This window comes from Megalobrama amblycephala, linkage group LG6 (assembly GCF_018812025.1).
Source record: "Megalobrama amblycephala isolate DHTTF-2021 linkage group LG6, ASM1881202v1, whole genome shotgun sequence".
Classification (NCBI taxonomy): Eukaryota; Metazoa; Chordata; class Actinopteri; order Cypriniformes; family Xenocyprididae; genus Megalobrama; species Megalobrama amblycephala.
In genome coordinates this window covers 11,717,565-11,735,261 of record NC_063049.1, presented here as the reverse complement: position 1 = coordinate 11,735,261, position 17,697 = coordinate 11,717,565, and the positions used below count along the sequence as shown (strand labels likewise).

Genomic DNA, 17,697 nt, shown 5'->3' with positions numbered 1-17,697 from the left:
TCATTTAATAAAACTTATTGTGTACAAAGTGTTTACATTGTACTTATACAGTATTTAAAAAAATGCCTGCATGTAATTACATCTGTGATTAATTTCTGTAATTACTGTGTTATTACATTGTTGTAATTATACCCACCCTTAAACCTAAACATACTGTGGAACCTGTCCCTAACCTTCACATACCAAAGCACATACCAAACAACTAACAATTGTACCAAACAATATACATCCTTAAAACAAGATAAATTTACTTGAGAAGCAAAATTGCATATCATATTAAGATGTTTTGAAGTTTTTAGAAGATATATCTTGAATTAAGTTTATTTTCTTCCAATATTGACAATTTGTTTTACTTACTTTAAAAATGTCTTCTGAAGTGCATTACCTTTATCTATGCATTACCTAAATATTATTATTATTATTATTATTATTATTATTTTCTTCTTGATATTTTGTTCATTTTTTATTTCATTTTCCCCGATTTGCATTACTCACATACACAGTGTTGCTGACCATGCTTGAAATGAAAATTCAACAATGTTCATCAGGAATCAATGCACAACAGTGGGTCAGCCCATAACTTATGTCTGAGCTAAATATTTATGAGTGGTGTGTCTTCCACAGCTGCAGTCAGTCACTTTTAAGTGGATCCTTAAATAATTAGTGTCTTTTACTGTCCTGATGTGTGTGATAATGTCTGCTAGAACTCAGAGGGACAACACTTTGATTTCCACATGCAGTGACATCAGTCATTGTGTGACATCTGGTCATTCTCCTTACATGACTGAAGGATTGGTGTCTGATTACTAATATAAATGATGTAAAGATCTCTCTCTCTCTCTCTGTATGTGTGTGTGTGTGTGTGTGTGTGTGTGTGTGTGTGTGTGTGTGTTGTCTTTCGCACAAAGAGACATGCTTAATATGTGTCCAATTAATAACTGTTGTTTGCAGTGAAGGGAAACAGTCTTTTGAAGATGTGTGATCATGCTTAAAAAGGTACTCTAATTAAACAAGCAGACATATTTCAATTCATTGAATTAGTAGAATACCTTCACTCTTACATGTCACTCTTACATCATATTTAAAATGTGTGTGTGTGTGTGTGTGTGTGTGTGTGTGTGTGTGTGTGTGTGTGTGTGTGTGTGTGTGTGTGTGTGTGTGTGACCTCTAGCTGTATGGTGTATGGATTATGTGAAGCCTACTCTCTGACCCACTTTACTGATACACACTCTAATATCATGATAAACTGTTGTTCACCGACTACAAGAACCAGGACGAATACGTTGCACCTTCATCACAATCATCAATCACGTTGTCTCTTTTCTTTTCTTTTTTTTTTTTTTTTATACATGCAGTTACACTCAAACAAAATCTACTAAATCTACTATTCTTCTAATACTGGGAATACAGAAATTTTTATTGTTCTAAACCTCACTATGAAAAGAAATTTAAATGTGTAATTTAAAATTTAAATGTCATTGTTCTGTTTAAATCTTTCTTCCATTTTGACAAATGCTGTGAATGCTGTGTACGAGTCTGCATAAATGCAAGCAAACACAATAGGCATCTGTTAATATCATATATGAAAATATATGTACCAAAATCCATACCAGTACAGTGGAGACTGGAGCAAACTGATTATTTTTCACTGCTTGGTTGAAAGGCTATACTAACACACACCTAAAGACGAAAAAATAGGAAACCCTTTTGAACATTTCCACCGTTATTTCCCAGGTACAATTATACAGTGTGGTTCAATTACAACACATTTGACCCTTTGCGACAGCATGCCCCAATATCAAAGCATCTTCTTGTCACATATCATGGAGTAACTTGTTGCAATGGTAATCCGACATTAAACAGCCTGTTTTAACTTTTCAGTACAATTCAAATTGCAAAACAATAAATAAACACACAGCAATTCATAAAATAGCAAACAAGGTAAACATACTTGACCGATAAACTTTCCATTGCATTGAATCGATTGTACAAAATTCATGTAACATGCTTTGACCTGAAATTTTTGGAAAATTCCAGAGAACACAACCTTTCTAATAAATTCTAGCTTCATTATATAATTGACTTGTCTTAATGTGTGCTTTTGAATTGTGCTGTAATTGTGTTCTGTTATGACCAATCAGCAATTAGATAAAATAAGATGACATTGAAATTTCAGTTTGTAGTACAGAAATCACAAAAAAAAAAAAAAAGAAGAAGTTTAATTAGATGCTTGAAACTTTAAACCTTCTTGCAGATCTTGTGACAACTAGCCCTGGTCTCCCCTATATGTAAGAGACTCTTTTGTCTCCATGTCCTCATACAAAACAATAAAAAAGAAATGTCATAAACTGCAACCTCTCTACTCTGAGACATACACCTGTCTCACTCTCTGACTCAGCACTAAAAAAAAAAAAAAGAAGAACTTTCACTGTTGTTCAGTTTCTCAAACCATCCTTGTTCACATTACTTAAAAACTCATGTAACTACATGAACTTAATTTAACTGAGTTGTTTCTACTAAAAATGAGTATTGTCAGCTTTACTTAAGTGTTTGTTCAGTCAACTTAACATTGCACAAATTAATGTTGACATAACTTACTGGGCAGTTCCCAGAATGCTTTGCAAGGGACTGCATATATATTAAAATAATAAATGTGTTCACCTTACATATTAAGTAAACTGCACATATAAATATTATGTAACAGTCACAAATTCAAATTATTTGTATTTACTCAAAGAAATTTTGTCAGGTCTACTTGAATTTCTTTTGTTCATACAACTAAATTGTCATTTGTAAAATTTACTCAATATAGTTGTGTGGAATCACTACACACTGCTTTTTTTAAGTAAATCCAACAATTCAGTTTTTTGAGTAAGGGATATCATCACACATCGTTTAATATTTAAACATTTGCAGGTATTTCCAAATAAAGCATTTTTCATCAGGCAGTGCTGTTTTATCTCAGTCAGAGCATTGGACAGAAATATATAGTCTTTTACTGTGCCAGTCACAAATAATGTTTAAATAAAAAGTGAAGATGTCTGTAGGATTTTTTGTCAGTAGATTTGCATTCACACACGTGAGCTGGAGGGACTGCATTAAAGGCCATGCAGTAAGCATCTGTCTGTAAACCCAGCAGAGCGCTCTACCAACACACGACATCTGCTTTAGCTCTGCACAGATTTGCACTGTGTTTGCGAGCCCACATGTCACAGAGGATGCCATTGCCTGGTATATAGAAACCGATATTTAAATTAGGTTTTTCGCAAAGACGGCAAAGCAAATGTGAAACAGAATTGATCAAAGCAATGATAAAAGTTGCTGGGTTCCTGGTGGGAAGAGAGTTGCTTTTCATTCAGTTCAGTTCAATGCTGCAGCTACATCTGACCTTGTTACTCTGAGGTTTCCATGAGTTACTAAAATCATCTATGAAGTAGAATGCGTCCCGCACTGCTTAATGACTGTGTTTTAGGGCGTCTATCCCATCAGCCCCTCAGTACAGAGACTGGACAGATCTGTCCGAGTGGAGCACTGCTTTATAATTTAGTTCCTCTTAGGTTTCCTGCTCTAGCACTTAAGACAAAGTGCCTGCGGCCTCTGAGCTCTCCATGTGCAGACGGAGCGTGTTATTTCCATCCTTCCTTCTGCGTTTGCATTATCTGCAGTGCTAAGCAGAACCCAAAGAGCAGATTGACAGACCAAAAGCATATAGGAGACCGCTGCCATATTCGTCCCCTCTGTCAGCACAGATAAAGGAGCAGTGAAATGCTCTGTTATTCGTCTCTATTTAAACACGCAGAATTGGAGTGTGAGTGCGACAACGTGCACTAGAGCAGACTGAAAATACCTCAACATGTGTAAGGTGAGCGTGTCTCTCTGTCACACGCCGCTCACGACATTGCTTCCATGCTTTTTTCTTTGTGCAGAGATTAGGCCGTTGCCAACCTAAATGATTACTTCAGTCAACACGGTACAAGCTTTTGACACTGCAGAGCGTCCCTCTAACTGATCTGCTAAATGTCAGCAAACTGCTTTTGAGTGTAATCTTAATTTGACTTGGAATTAGTCTTTTTGCTGTGAAGATCTAATTATTCAGACAATTCTTTGCCTTGTGAGAACTTTGGGAAAAGATCAGCCATGCCATGGCTGATGAGAGAAAGAGAATGAGGGAGAAAGAAAAGCAGAGAGAGAGAGAGAGAGAGATTATGTGATTGTGAGCTTTCCCAGACGTTGCCCAGAGGCACCTTCATGTCCTTTCTGAGCTACACGGACATGAATGGTGAATGACAGAATTCTGTAAAGAACTCTTCACTCTTCAGTAATGCACAATGAAAGTGTGTATGAACGTGTGCATATATATATATATATATATATATATATATATATATATATATATATATATATATATATATATGTATATACATATTATAATTTTAAGGCTAATTTCTCTTACTTGAGACAGTTATGACAAATTTGCTACATCTGGTCTGTTTTAGCTCAGTTTTCAGGTTAGATGTGAATTTTTTCCACAAAATCTAACATCTCCCATCTAAAGCCATAGAAGAAAGTCCCACCAGATAAAGTAAAATGCAGATGTTCACAAGCTCATAGTAACATGTGCTAGGTTTATATTTTACACTGATTTATGGTCTAAATATTGTCATGCTTTCCTTGGTTTCAGTAATGTTTTTCGAGTCCCTGTGTCAAGTTTATATGTACAGTACATTACACTGCACCTGCTTGAAACAAATTGAGTGTAAGTCTCCAAGATAAGCACATTTTAATTCATACAGACATTTTGTGTGTGTGTATGTCCTGGTTCTTGTAGTATATATATATATATATATATATATATATATATCAAAATCTTATTTGTAATTATGTGGTGTTCCCATTCTTAAGTACATGTTGCTGCAAATATCCTGCAGGAGTTTGAAATGGCAAAAAAACATACTCTTTGTGAGCTTGGTGTTAACGTCAGTGTTCAGATGATCAAGCCGGCAGATTATAGAACCTTAAAATCATTTATGCGTGTTTATTGTCGGTTTAAGACACAAGTCCGCACACACGCGCACTAGTCATGTAAAACAATTATACGCACGCTTGCATTCTCCAAATCTGCAATGCTTTAAATAATTTAGAGAATGATACCTGTCTAAAAAAAAGCTCATTATACTCTGGTGTGATATACAGCCCGTACGACCCTGTAATGGTGCAGAAGAACACCTAACAAGAGTTAAACAAAAGATGAAATTCATCATTCCGAAGTATAATATAAAGAGTAAAATGAATATTCTTTCGCTAATATTTTATTTAATTTTAATGTTTCTTGGAACAATCTAAAACATTAAAACCAAATATGGAACTCTCCCGTAATTGATAAATAACTGAAAACAAAAATGTAATTTATTACGCATTCATGTTCATAACATGTTTGGCTATGTTATTTTAAGATAGGCCTACTGATATAATATATATATATATATATATATTAAATGTGCTATAAATAGCTTACTTATTTTTAAGAATGCTATATGATGCTTAAATTTAGTTATATCTCCAATTCCGAATCCTGAATTAAAGTTTAAAAATATAAATCGGAATAAAAACAAAAGAAAGAGAAATGTACTGAAAATTTACTGAATGCATGAAACAGCATAAAGCGTTGCTATAAATCGCTCTAATTATTACTCTGTAAAATTGTCACAAATTCTATTTTTCTTTCTTTTTTCTGTCTTTTTTTTTTTTTAAATAGATAATTGAACTGCTATATTTTTTACATTATTTTTTCATCCATCGGCCTCATTTTAATAACTTACTGTAACGGATTTAATAGCTTTCAGACACCTGTAGTGTATCTCACGTTCAACAACAAAACAACAACTATATCTGTTTGCGAAAACAATTTTATGCATTTGAATGACGAATATTCTTATGTAATATATTTCAGTTCAGATCTTTTTAGAGCGCAAAACTCTTAAGAATAAATGGAAATAATTTTCCACAGATCAATGTTTCTTCTTTTATTGTGGGGCAAACTTTTAAAACGCTTCCTTGTTTATTGTGAAGTTTTATTATTTTTGTTATTATTATTTATTTTTTTACTTTGTCTATTCTTATTCTAATGAGAAAAATCAACCTGATGAAACGGATGTATCAGAAATGCGTATTTTTTCGCGCGAAATTATTATTTGCAATCTACGGTTTAAATGTTATATTCATTCGATATGTAGTTATGCTTACTTTTTATGAAAATAACCTATCACGTGAAGAAAAATAATAATGATATAATAATAATAATAATAATAATAATAATAATAATAATAATAATAAAACTTTTTTGTTTGTTTGGTTTTTGCCTTGAGCAGTATAGGTTTTTTCCTTGAGCAATTTCTGATCACAAATTTCCGGGGGAAAGTCCTTATTTTCAGTACAACGAATTCCCTCTTCAGTTTGAAATTTGATTAAGAGACACGGCTCCTCCATGGAAATTATTTAAAAGTTTTATTTGTAAACATTAAATATTCTTTTCTCGTGGAGTTTGATTCGGATTCGGAACCGAACCGAACCGAACGCGTTGCAGTATATTTAGTTAAACCATAGAAAAAAGGCAGTGATGATTTTCACACACCTACAGGAATAGAAGATGGCAAATTAAATCACATATGAGACATTAAACAAAGACGACGGTGATGCGTCTGAAATCATTTCAACTGCACCATGCTTTAACGGCAAACTCAAAATAAATATATAAACGTTTATATTAAACAGCAACAATACATACAACACATACAAACAAGGAATGTCTGACAATTTTACAAACACTATGGGTCCCTTTTTACCTGTACAGATGATACTGGTATCTTTATCCACATGTGCCATATTTAAAAGTTGCCCCAATACTACGAATCTTTATAAAATCTAACAGACTACATAGTGTCCGGAATATAGAGTGTGTAATAGAGACAAGAGTCCTCTACAACATGCGTCTCCTTTCCACCTGACAGAGATACACAGGCACAAGTTATAAAAGAAAAAGAAAAAAAAAACTGTCTCTGTACAAGCTTTATACACATCATATAAATCACATAAATCTATTGAATAGGTATATAGAAATGGCGTATATGATACACTCTGTGATTTTTCCATGAATACAGACGTTTGCAGTTAACAATGATTAGTAGTGGCGTGATATTTTTCATTGTTCAAAATCAGGCAAACTATTGGATAATCTGTCTTTTATTATAATTATTATTACTTTTTTCTTCCTTTTTTGTACATTTTTGTCTGTTCTGAGATACTCAGAGGCAGTTTGGTGGTGGGATAAAGAGGAAAAAAATCACTTGCCGTTGGCAAAATGAATTAATATTATTTTTATTTTATTTTATTTTATTATTATTTTTTTTATTTATTTTTTTTTTTCGCTTGGTGTTTTCCAGGCGTTAAATTGTTGGATCCTCTTTCAGTTGGCGATGGTTGGTGGTTTAAAAAAGTCAGACTTTCAGTTTTTAAGGGAGTCTGTGGAAGTTCTCTGAGGTTGTTTGAAATAGTTTGTCTCCCTCTCTCTCGGTTTAAAAGGGCAGAGTGTCAAGAAACAGTTTGTCGATTATTGCTGGCGGTGGGACCAGATCTTCTAGTTTTAGGTAGAAGATGCGCTGCAGACCCTGTGTGCACAGTGTGCGCAGTTCAGGCAGTTTCCCCAACAGTTTGGACAAATAGTTTGGACGATTCAAGCCGCCTCCATTGAAGGTGACTTGATCTTTCAGACAGTTTACTATCTTGTTTTGAAGGTCCTCAACTCTCTTGGGCTCTTTCAGTCCGTGCCTCTCTGCAAAATAATAATAGTTATTATTGTATTAGAGCATAACATAAAAATAGTAACGATTTTCTGAACAGTAGGTTATAATAAAAAACGATCTTACCTGTGACCATAGCTAGGGCGGCGATGCATGAGAAAGCAGATATGTCTAAATTCATGTTCTGAAGATTAGACGAGAACTCCACTATAGAGTCAATCCACTCGCCAAATCCACGCACGCACTGCAGTCTGTGCAACACCACCCCGTTGCAGAAGATGAGTTTGCCTTCCATCGGGTTGGACCTGAAATTAATGACAAAGCGCCCATTAATTACCGTGCGCATTAAACGGGGATTTAAGCGGCTCCTAATTATTGCAGAGCCAATAAAAAGTGTAGCAGCAAAGCCACTTCTCCAGAAGCCTCGGTACCTGTACGCCAGGCGCAGCACGAAAAGCTCCAGGAAGGCGGACTCGAACAGCAAGTCCTGATCTGGTTTAGGCAGGTCGGTGAACCCGGGAATCTTTTCTGCCCATCCGCGGATGATCTCCATGGATCCTGTGAGGAGGTCGTAGAACTGTTGGATGTGCTGTGTGTCATCTCCGCTCAGTTGGTAGTCCGGGTTGGCTTGGAACTGGAATTTAATTTAAACATGACTTAATGAGCTCCCTTAAAATATATAACCCGTGAAATTGCAAAGCCCATTTCTTAAAGGGGGAGAGTTTTCCCCCTCTTTAATTTAACTTGTGTCTGTATTTCACTGGCTTCTTTCTTGCAAAAGCAATTTAGAAAGTAAAATATGCCACCTTTAAAGTGTTGAAAGTTTATAATGAAACACTGTATGATATTAAATTCCTAATATTGGTTCTGTCAGATTCGCGCAGGGAGCACATCAAGAGTCGAATGCGCATTTTGACTGTCTTCTCTTAAAGTCTAAAATGATGGGTAAAATTAAAGATGAATGCAGTGTAACGCACTCTGGTGTAGTCGAGGCTGCTCATAGAGGGGTTGGAGTCCACATGAGCCCTGACCAGAGCGCTGATCAGACTGACGGGCGGAGAGGGGGGCGAAGACTCCTGCGGACTTTTGGGTTTGGAGGGTAAACGGCCTCGCCGACCCTTTAAGCTGGCGGTCCGGACAACTGTCAAAACAACACAAAACTATTACTATCAAGGAGCTGTTATGCTCGTTGTAACATGTATTTACAATTAAATCAGGGATGACTATAATTGCAGTTGCGCACTACTCTAGTTTCCAAGTGAGAGAAAGATTCTAATGAACTGCGATTAAGACGCATGGATCTCCTCTGCGCGTTTCAGAAGTGTAGACAAATATTGTAGCGATTTACCTTCTTTTACCATCCCGACCACCAGGCACTTCTGAAACCGGCAATACTGACATCTGTTTCTCCGGCGTTTATCCACAGGACAGTTTTTATTGGCTAAACAAACATATTTGGCGTTCTTCTGTACTGTACGCTAAAAAAAAAGTGGACAATAAGATTTCGTTTAAATTAGATGACATTCAGAGAAATTTTTGATAATTTAGGATACAAACATTGAGACTATTTTGGGTGTAAATGAGCTTTGATCAGATATGTGAGGAGCAAAATATAATATATACATAGCAAAAAAAAAAAAAAAACGCTAATATGCTTCAGTTCCTCAAATGTCTGATCAGGTCTCATTTTACACATACAATTAGAGGAAACCGATATGAGCGGCAACCAAACCACAAATTATTATTATTTTTAATAATAAATTATTTTATAATAATAAAAATAGAAAAAAAAAAATACCTTGAAGAAGCCTTTGCACCCTTCACACGTTCGGACTCCATAGTGCTGACACGCCGCGTTGTCCCCACACACCGCGCACAAACCCTCGGTGGACGGTGATCCTCTAGATGGAGGTGACGGCACCTGACTGTCCATCAACTGATGGCCGTGACTGAGCTGCAGGGAGTGGGTGAAAGCGATGCCCGCCTGTTTCCTGATAGCACTGGGCACTGCGAAACTCTGGCTGTCCAGGGCTCGGTGCGTCCCGGGACTATCGTGCCCCATGGACACATGGAGAGGCCCGTCAAAGCGCATCTGACAGCTTGAAACAGGAGTTCCTGGTGGAGACTGCTTGAAGGAGAAGAGGGAGAGCCTGGACACGGGGTTCTTGCGCTGATCTATCATGTGCGAGGTCATATAGTTCTGATGAAAAGTGTGCAATGAGCCCGGGTCCTCCCACATGTGATTAGGCTGAACCTGGAAGTTCGCCGTTGGAGCGTGAGGTGAGGACGGTTTGAAGTACATAGGCCCGGAGTGGGCCATCATCTCCTCTGACTGCGGGCCCAAATGGCTCTGCTGATGGTATGTGTGCATCTGGACTTCCTCCACCTTGATAGAGGACTGTTCTCCAGAATGGGGCACCTGGTAAAGACAGGGCGGCTTCACGTCATAACTGGTGTTGTAGTTGTCCATGAAGGTGCTGAAGCTGGGCAGTGAGGTGGTGGCGGCGGTGATCTCGGTATTGGTTAAGTCCATGCTGAACTTCACAAACTCTGGTGTGAGGAAATCGCAGCTGTATTCTCCGCTGGTGTGGTAACTGTAGCTCTGAGACGCAGGACTGGCGCCCTGCGGGGATGAGCCATACTGAGCCTGGACGCAGGGCATGGCTGCAAACAAAACAGTAGCCTAATCAATACAAATCAGAAAAACAAGCCTGAAAATAATAGAAAGTCGTTTTGGCAGTGCTTACATGCAACTTTGCAAAATCACTTTTAACAGCTGAATATCGTGAAGTACCTTCAGTCGTGGGACTGTTCCTCAGCAGATCTTGGTGAAGGTGATAATAACAGATGAAATTTAATACCGGGGTTCAAGACAAACGACTCGGCTCTGGATTCTCCCTCTGATAAAACACACAACTTTCACTTGATTTTGCATCACATTTTATTAGTTCCAGTAAATGACTATGCAAAATACGAGAGCTCTCTTAAACTTAGAAATCTGAAACACACTTTCTTGCGTCGTATCAGAACATGTGCATATGCGTGATGGATCGGAAGTTTAAGGTTTTGCGCGCCGCGTTTGTTTATTTGTTTTTACTCTCGAGATTAATGCATTTAAAAATAATAATAATAATATATATATATATATATATATATATATATATATATATATATATATATATATATATATATATATATATATATATATATATATATATCTGAAGAAACACAATTTCACATAAACATAACCGTGCGCTGGTCTTTAGACTCTAGTCTCAGACAAGGACTGAATAAAAACTGTTTTCACATTGCAGCTACTCAAAGAGGGAAAAAAAAAAAAAAACATTTTGCATAAAATCAGCAGAAACCAACAAACAGAAATCACAGATTGTTTAAAACAAAGATACCATAGGACAATTCTGCTAACTACATGTTTACACAAAAAAAAAAAGAAAAAAAAAAAGAAAAAAAGGCAATGACATACCTTAGTAGACCATCAGCAAAACTATAATGTATCCATATGTTTGTAATGCAGAATATGTGTGTAAATGTCCAGTACAGCGTGTTGTCCGCACAGCTCGGAGCTCAACACTGGCATGTAGAGCTCTGTCTGCCAATGTGTCTTTGTTTATGTGAGACCCACGTGCTTGAGTTCAGTACGTCATCTGCGTCATATGTGAGTACCACCAATCAGCAGCGAGACTCTTCTGCCAATCTGAGGACTGACTGACAGCCGGTGCATGACTGTGATTTCACTGAGATCTGCTGTAGTATATATCCTCCATGATCGATTAGCAATTTACCTCTGTTTGGTGATGTATATTTCAGTATGCACTGTATACGTTGATAAACGTGTTAAGAAATTACAATTATTAAAGTCGATTTCACATAAAACACTGATGAAAAAAGATATCAATAATTCAATTATATATTTATTCATTTTTAGTCTTTTAAACATTGAACATAATTCAACATTCAAACATTCAACATTTTTTTTTTGGAAAGTTTTTAAAGGTTCTGTAAAGGCTGTTAATATTAGTTTAAAAAACAAATAACATGGGGAAAAAATATCCTAGAGGCATTTGTCAATACTCTGTGAAACAGCAGAAGAAATGAAATAAATAAATAAATAAATAGATAAAACTACATTTCAACAAATATGACTTTGAGTAGGCCCTGCTGGCCGCATGTTGTTGACTCAACTCAACATGGTCCAGCTTTTCTTAAACAAGAACTTCCCTTTTAAGAAATCATAGGTCAATATATAGAATCTTTAATACTTTGCATCTATTTGTATTAGACTACAGTCATTTTCCAGGCAGGAAGTGGAGGAGGGGTCATTAGCAGAGGGATTCTTATGGTCGTTTCAATATAAGGATGAAAGGAAGACAGGGAAATAGAACAGGAACTGGCAATAAGAAATTTGATGCAGAAAACAACTGGTTTGACACAGCCCATGCTGTAGTCTAACAATAGAGGCCACTTCCCCTCAAACAGTCTTTGCCCTGTTGTTTCTGAATGGGTGGATGTTACTGTTATTTGAGACATGTCTCACTCCAGCATCATGTGAACAGCCTCTTTGTACAAACCTTCTAATTACGGCTTCTCTCTACCACAATAAACAATTTTGTGGCCTTATAGGTAAAAACCACAATATGTAAAAACCTGCTCAATCCCTTAAAAAAAGATAGAAAAGTAAGGCCTATGCGGTTTTCTTAATACCTCTTCCAAAACTGATTGTATTCTGGCTGTATGATGTTTGTACTAAACCACTGTGGTGTTCTCCAAATGGAGGTGGTAGTCTCCTCTAGAGGACACTGTTGTTCACCACCCACTAGACAATAATTTTGGATTATGTTTTATTTGTTGTTATAAATGCAAACAAATACAGCAATGACCAATGTATCCCAGCCTAATGTCGAACAAATTGTCAGTGAGCCACAATGAGCAACCCTGCCATTCAAGACTGATATGTGAGGACAAAACTGCCCCATGAGTCCATGATGTCTCATTTAAACATTATGTCCAAAACTGCCAGTCATGTTCCACATAACCAATGACAGGCAAAGCGACCAGCCATGTGCTCAACACCTGATTGGGTTTATTGCTATATCTAATGTATTATATCCACAATATGGTCTGCTTTCATTTACCTTTTTAATGAAGGGAAATTACATACAATTAAGCAATAATTGCCCATTGGCTCATTTAATTACTAACTGCCTTATATATATGCATAGTTTAATCACTGCTCATGGGGAAGAAGAGGCAGCAAATGAAGAGCAATCAAATTGGACTGAAGTTATTTCCCAATTATGAAACGTTGAAGAATGTGTGTGTATGTGTGTGTGTGTGGTCCTATAAACCCTACATTATGGGGGACCAAATGTCCTCACAAGGATAGTGATACCAGTAATTTTTGACCTTGTGAGGACATTTCTTTTGGTCCCCATGAGCAAAACAGCTTATAAATCATACTAAATGTTGTTTTATGAAATGCAGAAAGTTTTCTGTGAGGGTTGTGTTTGGGGGTAGGGTTAGGAGATAGAATATACAGTTTGAACAGTATAAAAATCATGTCAGTGGAATATCCCAATAAAACATTGTGTGTGTGTGCACGTGTGTGTGCGTGTGTGTGTGTGTGTGTGTGTGTGTGTGTGTGTAGGTGTGTGTGCTGCTGTGTATGCATTTCAGAGGGGAATGAATATTTATAAAGATATAATAAGAACAAAAGATATACAGTTGAAAGATTTATATAGATCTATCCTGACTTACATCATTTACAGCCATGATATTTACTCTTCTTTAACAACTACAAAAACAAAAACACGGACAAAAAAAAAAAGTCAAATGCACAACCAATCCCGATGAATAGATGCTTCCTTCAAGTTGTAGCTTGTTTGACAGGAGCTGTCCATTCAGCACTCTAACTTAAAACCTGAAACAGGTGAAGTACCATGGACAGCTACATGAATGTGTATTTATGTTGCTCATGTTAGACAGTCTATAGTCAGGGTAGAAAATCAAAGCTGTGCCAGTATCATAGTCATTTAAAAATTTAAGGGTTACTTAATTTTGACACAATTTGTTTTTTGTTTTTTTTGTTTTTGTTTGTTTGTTTGTTTGTTTGTTTATGAATGTGAAGAGTTTTGCAGCCCCATTACTTGAAATAGGCAACATCCCCTTACACGGCATTACTGATCTTGACAGAAAAACAGTATTCAATCCTAAACATTTTATATATTCTTTATAATATAGCTACTGTACTCCGTAAGTAGAATTGTATCTGTCTTTCTTGAGATTACAGTATAACCTGGCTATCAGCACCTCAGTTTAAAATTAGAATTGACAGTGTCTGTTGCCTGAACATAGGGTTATAATACTTTTAAAGCCATTAAATCATTTATATTTGTGAGTGAGAGAACTTCCTCATATCATTACATGTTCCTGCAGATTCTGATATGCTAAGTACTGATGCAAATCAACTCTACTTTAATTGGAAATGTTTATTGACAGCAGACATTTAAACAGACTTTTGAAATTGAGTGACCACTGTGACATACTAACCTGCTATTATCAAGGAGATCGGACTCACTGTCTAACCTAGACATTGTCTCCTAAAAAGGCCCAAAGAGCCTATTTAGATAAGGATCATATGTGTCCAGCTCTCTCCCTATGAGATAAGCAGCATTAATCTGGTGACACTGGCCAATAGATGACTTTATGATTTTAAAACATCACTCCACGCTTGATGTGATTGAGCTTGATTTAGAGATGATGAAATCTCTCCCATTTTAATGCAGGTTCAAAAAGGTCAGATGTTGTTGATTGCATGATCTAATTCCCCAGTAGATTCATCAAAAAAAAAAAAAAAAAAAATCCATATCTCTTGCAGTCTTAAAGCACCTCTTTTGCTCAAGGCACTGGTCTATGTCTTTTTTCCAATTTAAGATTCCTTCTTTTCAGGACTAAATGTCTACTTAATATGCTTTAATGTGAGTTCTATGGAACAAGGGAGCGCTCCATCATTTTCATGCACTTTTATATAACACACATTTAACTATTTAACCCTAATGAAACAGCTTGTATTGCAGCTGGACGACTCCTCTGTGCTGTGATGAAGGTCCCTTCTCTTCTACCTCAGTGAAGCTGTAAAACGAGATCCATCACTGCGGCGGGCATGAAGATCTGTCAGTGTTGAATATTCATGAATCAGTGTCATGACATGCCTTGTAATTGGCAGTAACATTAGTAATGACTCTGCCGGCATATTGTGAGTTCTTGCATATTCATGCCATGGGGCAATATATCCTAGTTGAGTTTTTTTTTTTTCCCTTTTCCTTCTCTCGTTCTTCTGTGAAAATGAATTCTCAAGCTGCAGGTGGGCTCTTATGCCACAATCAATTGTTAAATTGTGCTTCAGTAGAAAAAAATCACTGTCAGTCTGAAGGAAGATGAACAGTGCTGCCAGTTAGTCTAATTAATTACCCTCCAGCTTCTGCAAAGTCATTTTAGCAAATATGTTCATATGTTCTGCTAATTATAACAGTTTAGTTACCCTTTCATCATAAAACACTCACGACTCTTACGAGAGCCAATAAATGTTTTTTCCACATTGACTTTTTTCATTTTTAGTTACAGATTTGCTTCTATTGTGTTTGTTTTATCAACTTGCCAACTATAAAGAAATATAGAGCTATAGAATTAATATGACAGCAAAGTTCAAATAATTTGACCGTAATGAGAAGCACGAGAAATATTTTTAAGATATCTTCTGACACTACAGACAAGTTGTGAAATGACTTGGGGGTCTTTTTCGGGAAACATACGAGAAGCTCTAAAATTTGATCTCCATTTGAAATGATTGATATAATAAATAGATCTTTTTATTACTTTATTTTCTTTTTTGCTTCCAGAGAGGTGGCACAGGGTGTTCAAGGTGGTGACTGCAATAAGATTTAGTTGGCTTTTCCTGAATTTCAGTTATACTGTACATAATATGCAGTACAATTCAACTCTTTTTAATCTTATGTCTGTGTTCTAAATAATGGGTAAGAAGCTCCTCTGTCCAAATCTGTGTAGATTATGATACAATCATATATGCAGGTCTAAACAGTAAAATGCGGCATGTTTACACCTTTAATGCTCTGTTTTAAAGAAAATTCCAACCATGTGTTCTTTGTCAAGTACAGGATTGTGAAGAACAGTGAAATCACACGGTATTTCACTAAACAACGTCATATGCATGTGGCGTGCATATTCGTGATTAATCATGCTGGTCACTCGTTAGGAGTGGGGGAAGTAAATAAATTAGCATGTGATTGATCATTCTTTATTTCTTTCTGCTGTCACTTTTTTTTCCCTGTCCTTCTGCAGAAAATGCATGATTTGTGTTTTGTTGAATCCATCATATAGAATATGAAGACTTGCATAGTAATGAAACACATTTATAAATGCATAGTGTCCCCTGAAGTCATGTGACAGTGAAATGAATGGCTTGTTGGTGTGTACTGTATGTGTTAGAGCAGGTGAGAATGGCCACCGTCCCATGAGGAGCAGCACGCTGTTACGTAACGCACCGTGGGGCCTGATATTCGTGGTTTGGGGCTGACCCATTGGACGAAGATACGCCTCTGATTCTGTCACATACAGTTTGCTTGGTGTGTTGATGATGAATTGGTTTGTTTTAAGGTTCTTGCTTTATGAAACAATGGTAACTACTCTTCTATTTTTCATCAAACTTGTGAGTTTAGAGGACAGTTATAACCATATGAAGCATACATTTGCCCACTGTGATTCTTGTTGGACATTGTCAGCAGTGAGAATAGCAAAACACAGGAAATTTGAAACTATGAGAACCTAGAAGAGCTTGGACACAATTGGAGTTTTCACTATGAAAATGAAAAGACAAATGAAATACTATTTTGTGTTTCTTAGGTTGACACACTGGCAGAACCATTTGGAAAACCTCATTACTGACATTACTGCTGATAGACTCAAAAACATGAATTTCCATACAGTATTGTACATATAGTAGAAGTCATGATGCCAACACAATGAGAAAAAAAAAAAAAGCTCCTCGTTCTCTCTTTCTCTCTCTCTCTCTCTCTCTCTCTCTCTCTCGCCGCATGGCTTTCCTTATAGTCTTCCTCATTTGAGAAATTTGGATCAATCCTATTTGCTTCTTCTTAGCACCAAGAGGAGGATTTCGAGCGGCACTCTGTTTTGTACGCGTCCCACTTGCAGCTGTAGACGGATCTTTTCTGAGCGGCTGTTGCATAACGCTGCAGCTCATTGTGTGTTAACTGCTTGCAGGGCTGCTCACACAGGCTCAGCCGCTAAGTGGCTTCAGCCTCCTCCTCAGGAGGCCTCCTCAACGGAAGTGCTGGACTTAGAGGGATTTTCGTCTTCCAGAAACCGACAACGTGGCAGGGTAAAGCCTGATCTCTGTGTTTGAAGTATAGCTAGCTGGTTCTCCCAAATGAGACTTCATGTGATTGTCTCTTCTGTTACTCCATAAATCAATTATCTATGCTCGAGTTCAAGGTTTCTTTAATATGTTTTTATTTGTTCTTTTTTATTCATTTCAGTGTGTAATATTGAAAAATATGAGAGAGAGATTGAGAAAGGAGGGTTTTAAAACTGCGCTCATCCCCTGTCCTAATCCACTTTCTCTTTTTTTTTTTTTATTTGGAATTTTGGGATTTGCAGCTTGTAATTCTCATGGAAACCAGAGGTTTGGAGTGCTGTTCATGTGAGTGTCGCATGTACAGCAGTCTCTCACTTTACCTACATCTGAAAATACACGCCTGCTTCTTTGCAGTCTTTCAAACAAATTTGCAAGTCTAAATTATAAAAACTAGTTACACTTCATGCAAAAAAGCTGGAGTCTGAAACCTCC

At 36.7% G+C, this 17,697-nt stretch overlaps 1 protein-coding gene across 1 annotated transcript; it reads right to left on the bottom strand.

Moving 5' to 3' along the window:
- Positions 1–6,485: 6,485 nt before the first annotated feature.
- On the bottom strand, positions 6,486–11,497 carry nr4a2a (nuclear receptor subfamily 4, group A, member 2a). Its single transcript, XM_048192944.1, has 8 exons — positions 11,281–11,497; positions 10,591–10,696; positions 9,595–10,460; positions 9,145–9,274; positions 8,774–8,937; positions 8,228–8,430; positions 7,923–8,101; positions 6,486–7,828 (listed from the first exon to the last, which is right to left on the bottom strand). Exons 3-8 carry the CDS (start codon positions 10,456–10,458, stop codon positions 7,572–7,574), a joined length of 1,797 nt encoding a protein of 598 aa, XP_048048901.1. The 5' UTR covers positions 10,459–10,460; positions 10,591–10,696; positions 11,281–11,497; the 3' UTR covers positions 6,486–7,571.
- Positions 11,498–17,697: the final 6,200 nt, after the last annotated feature.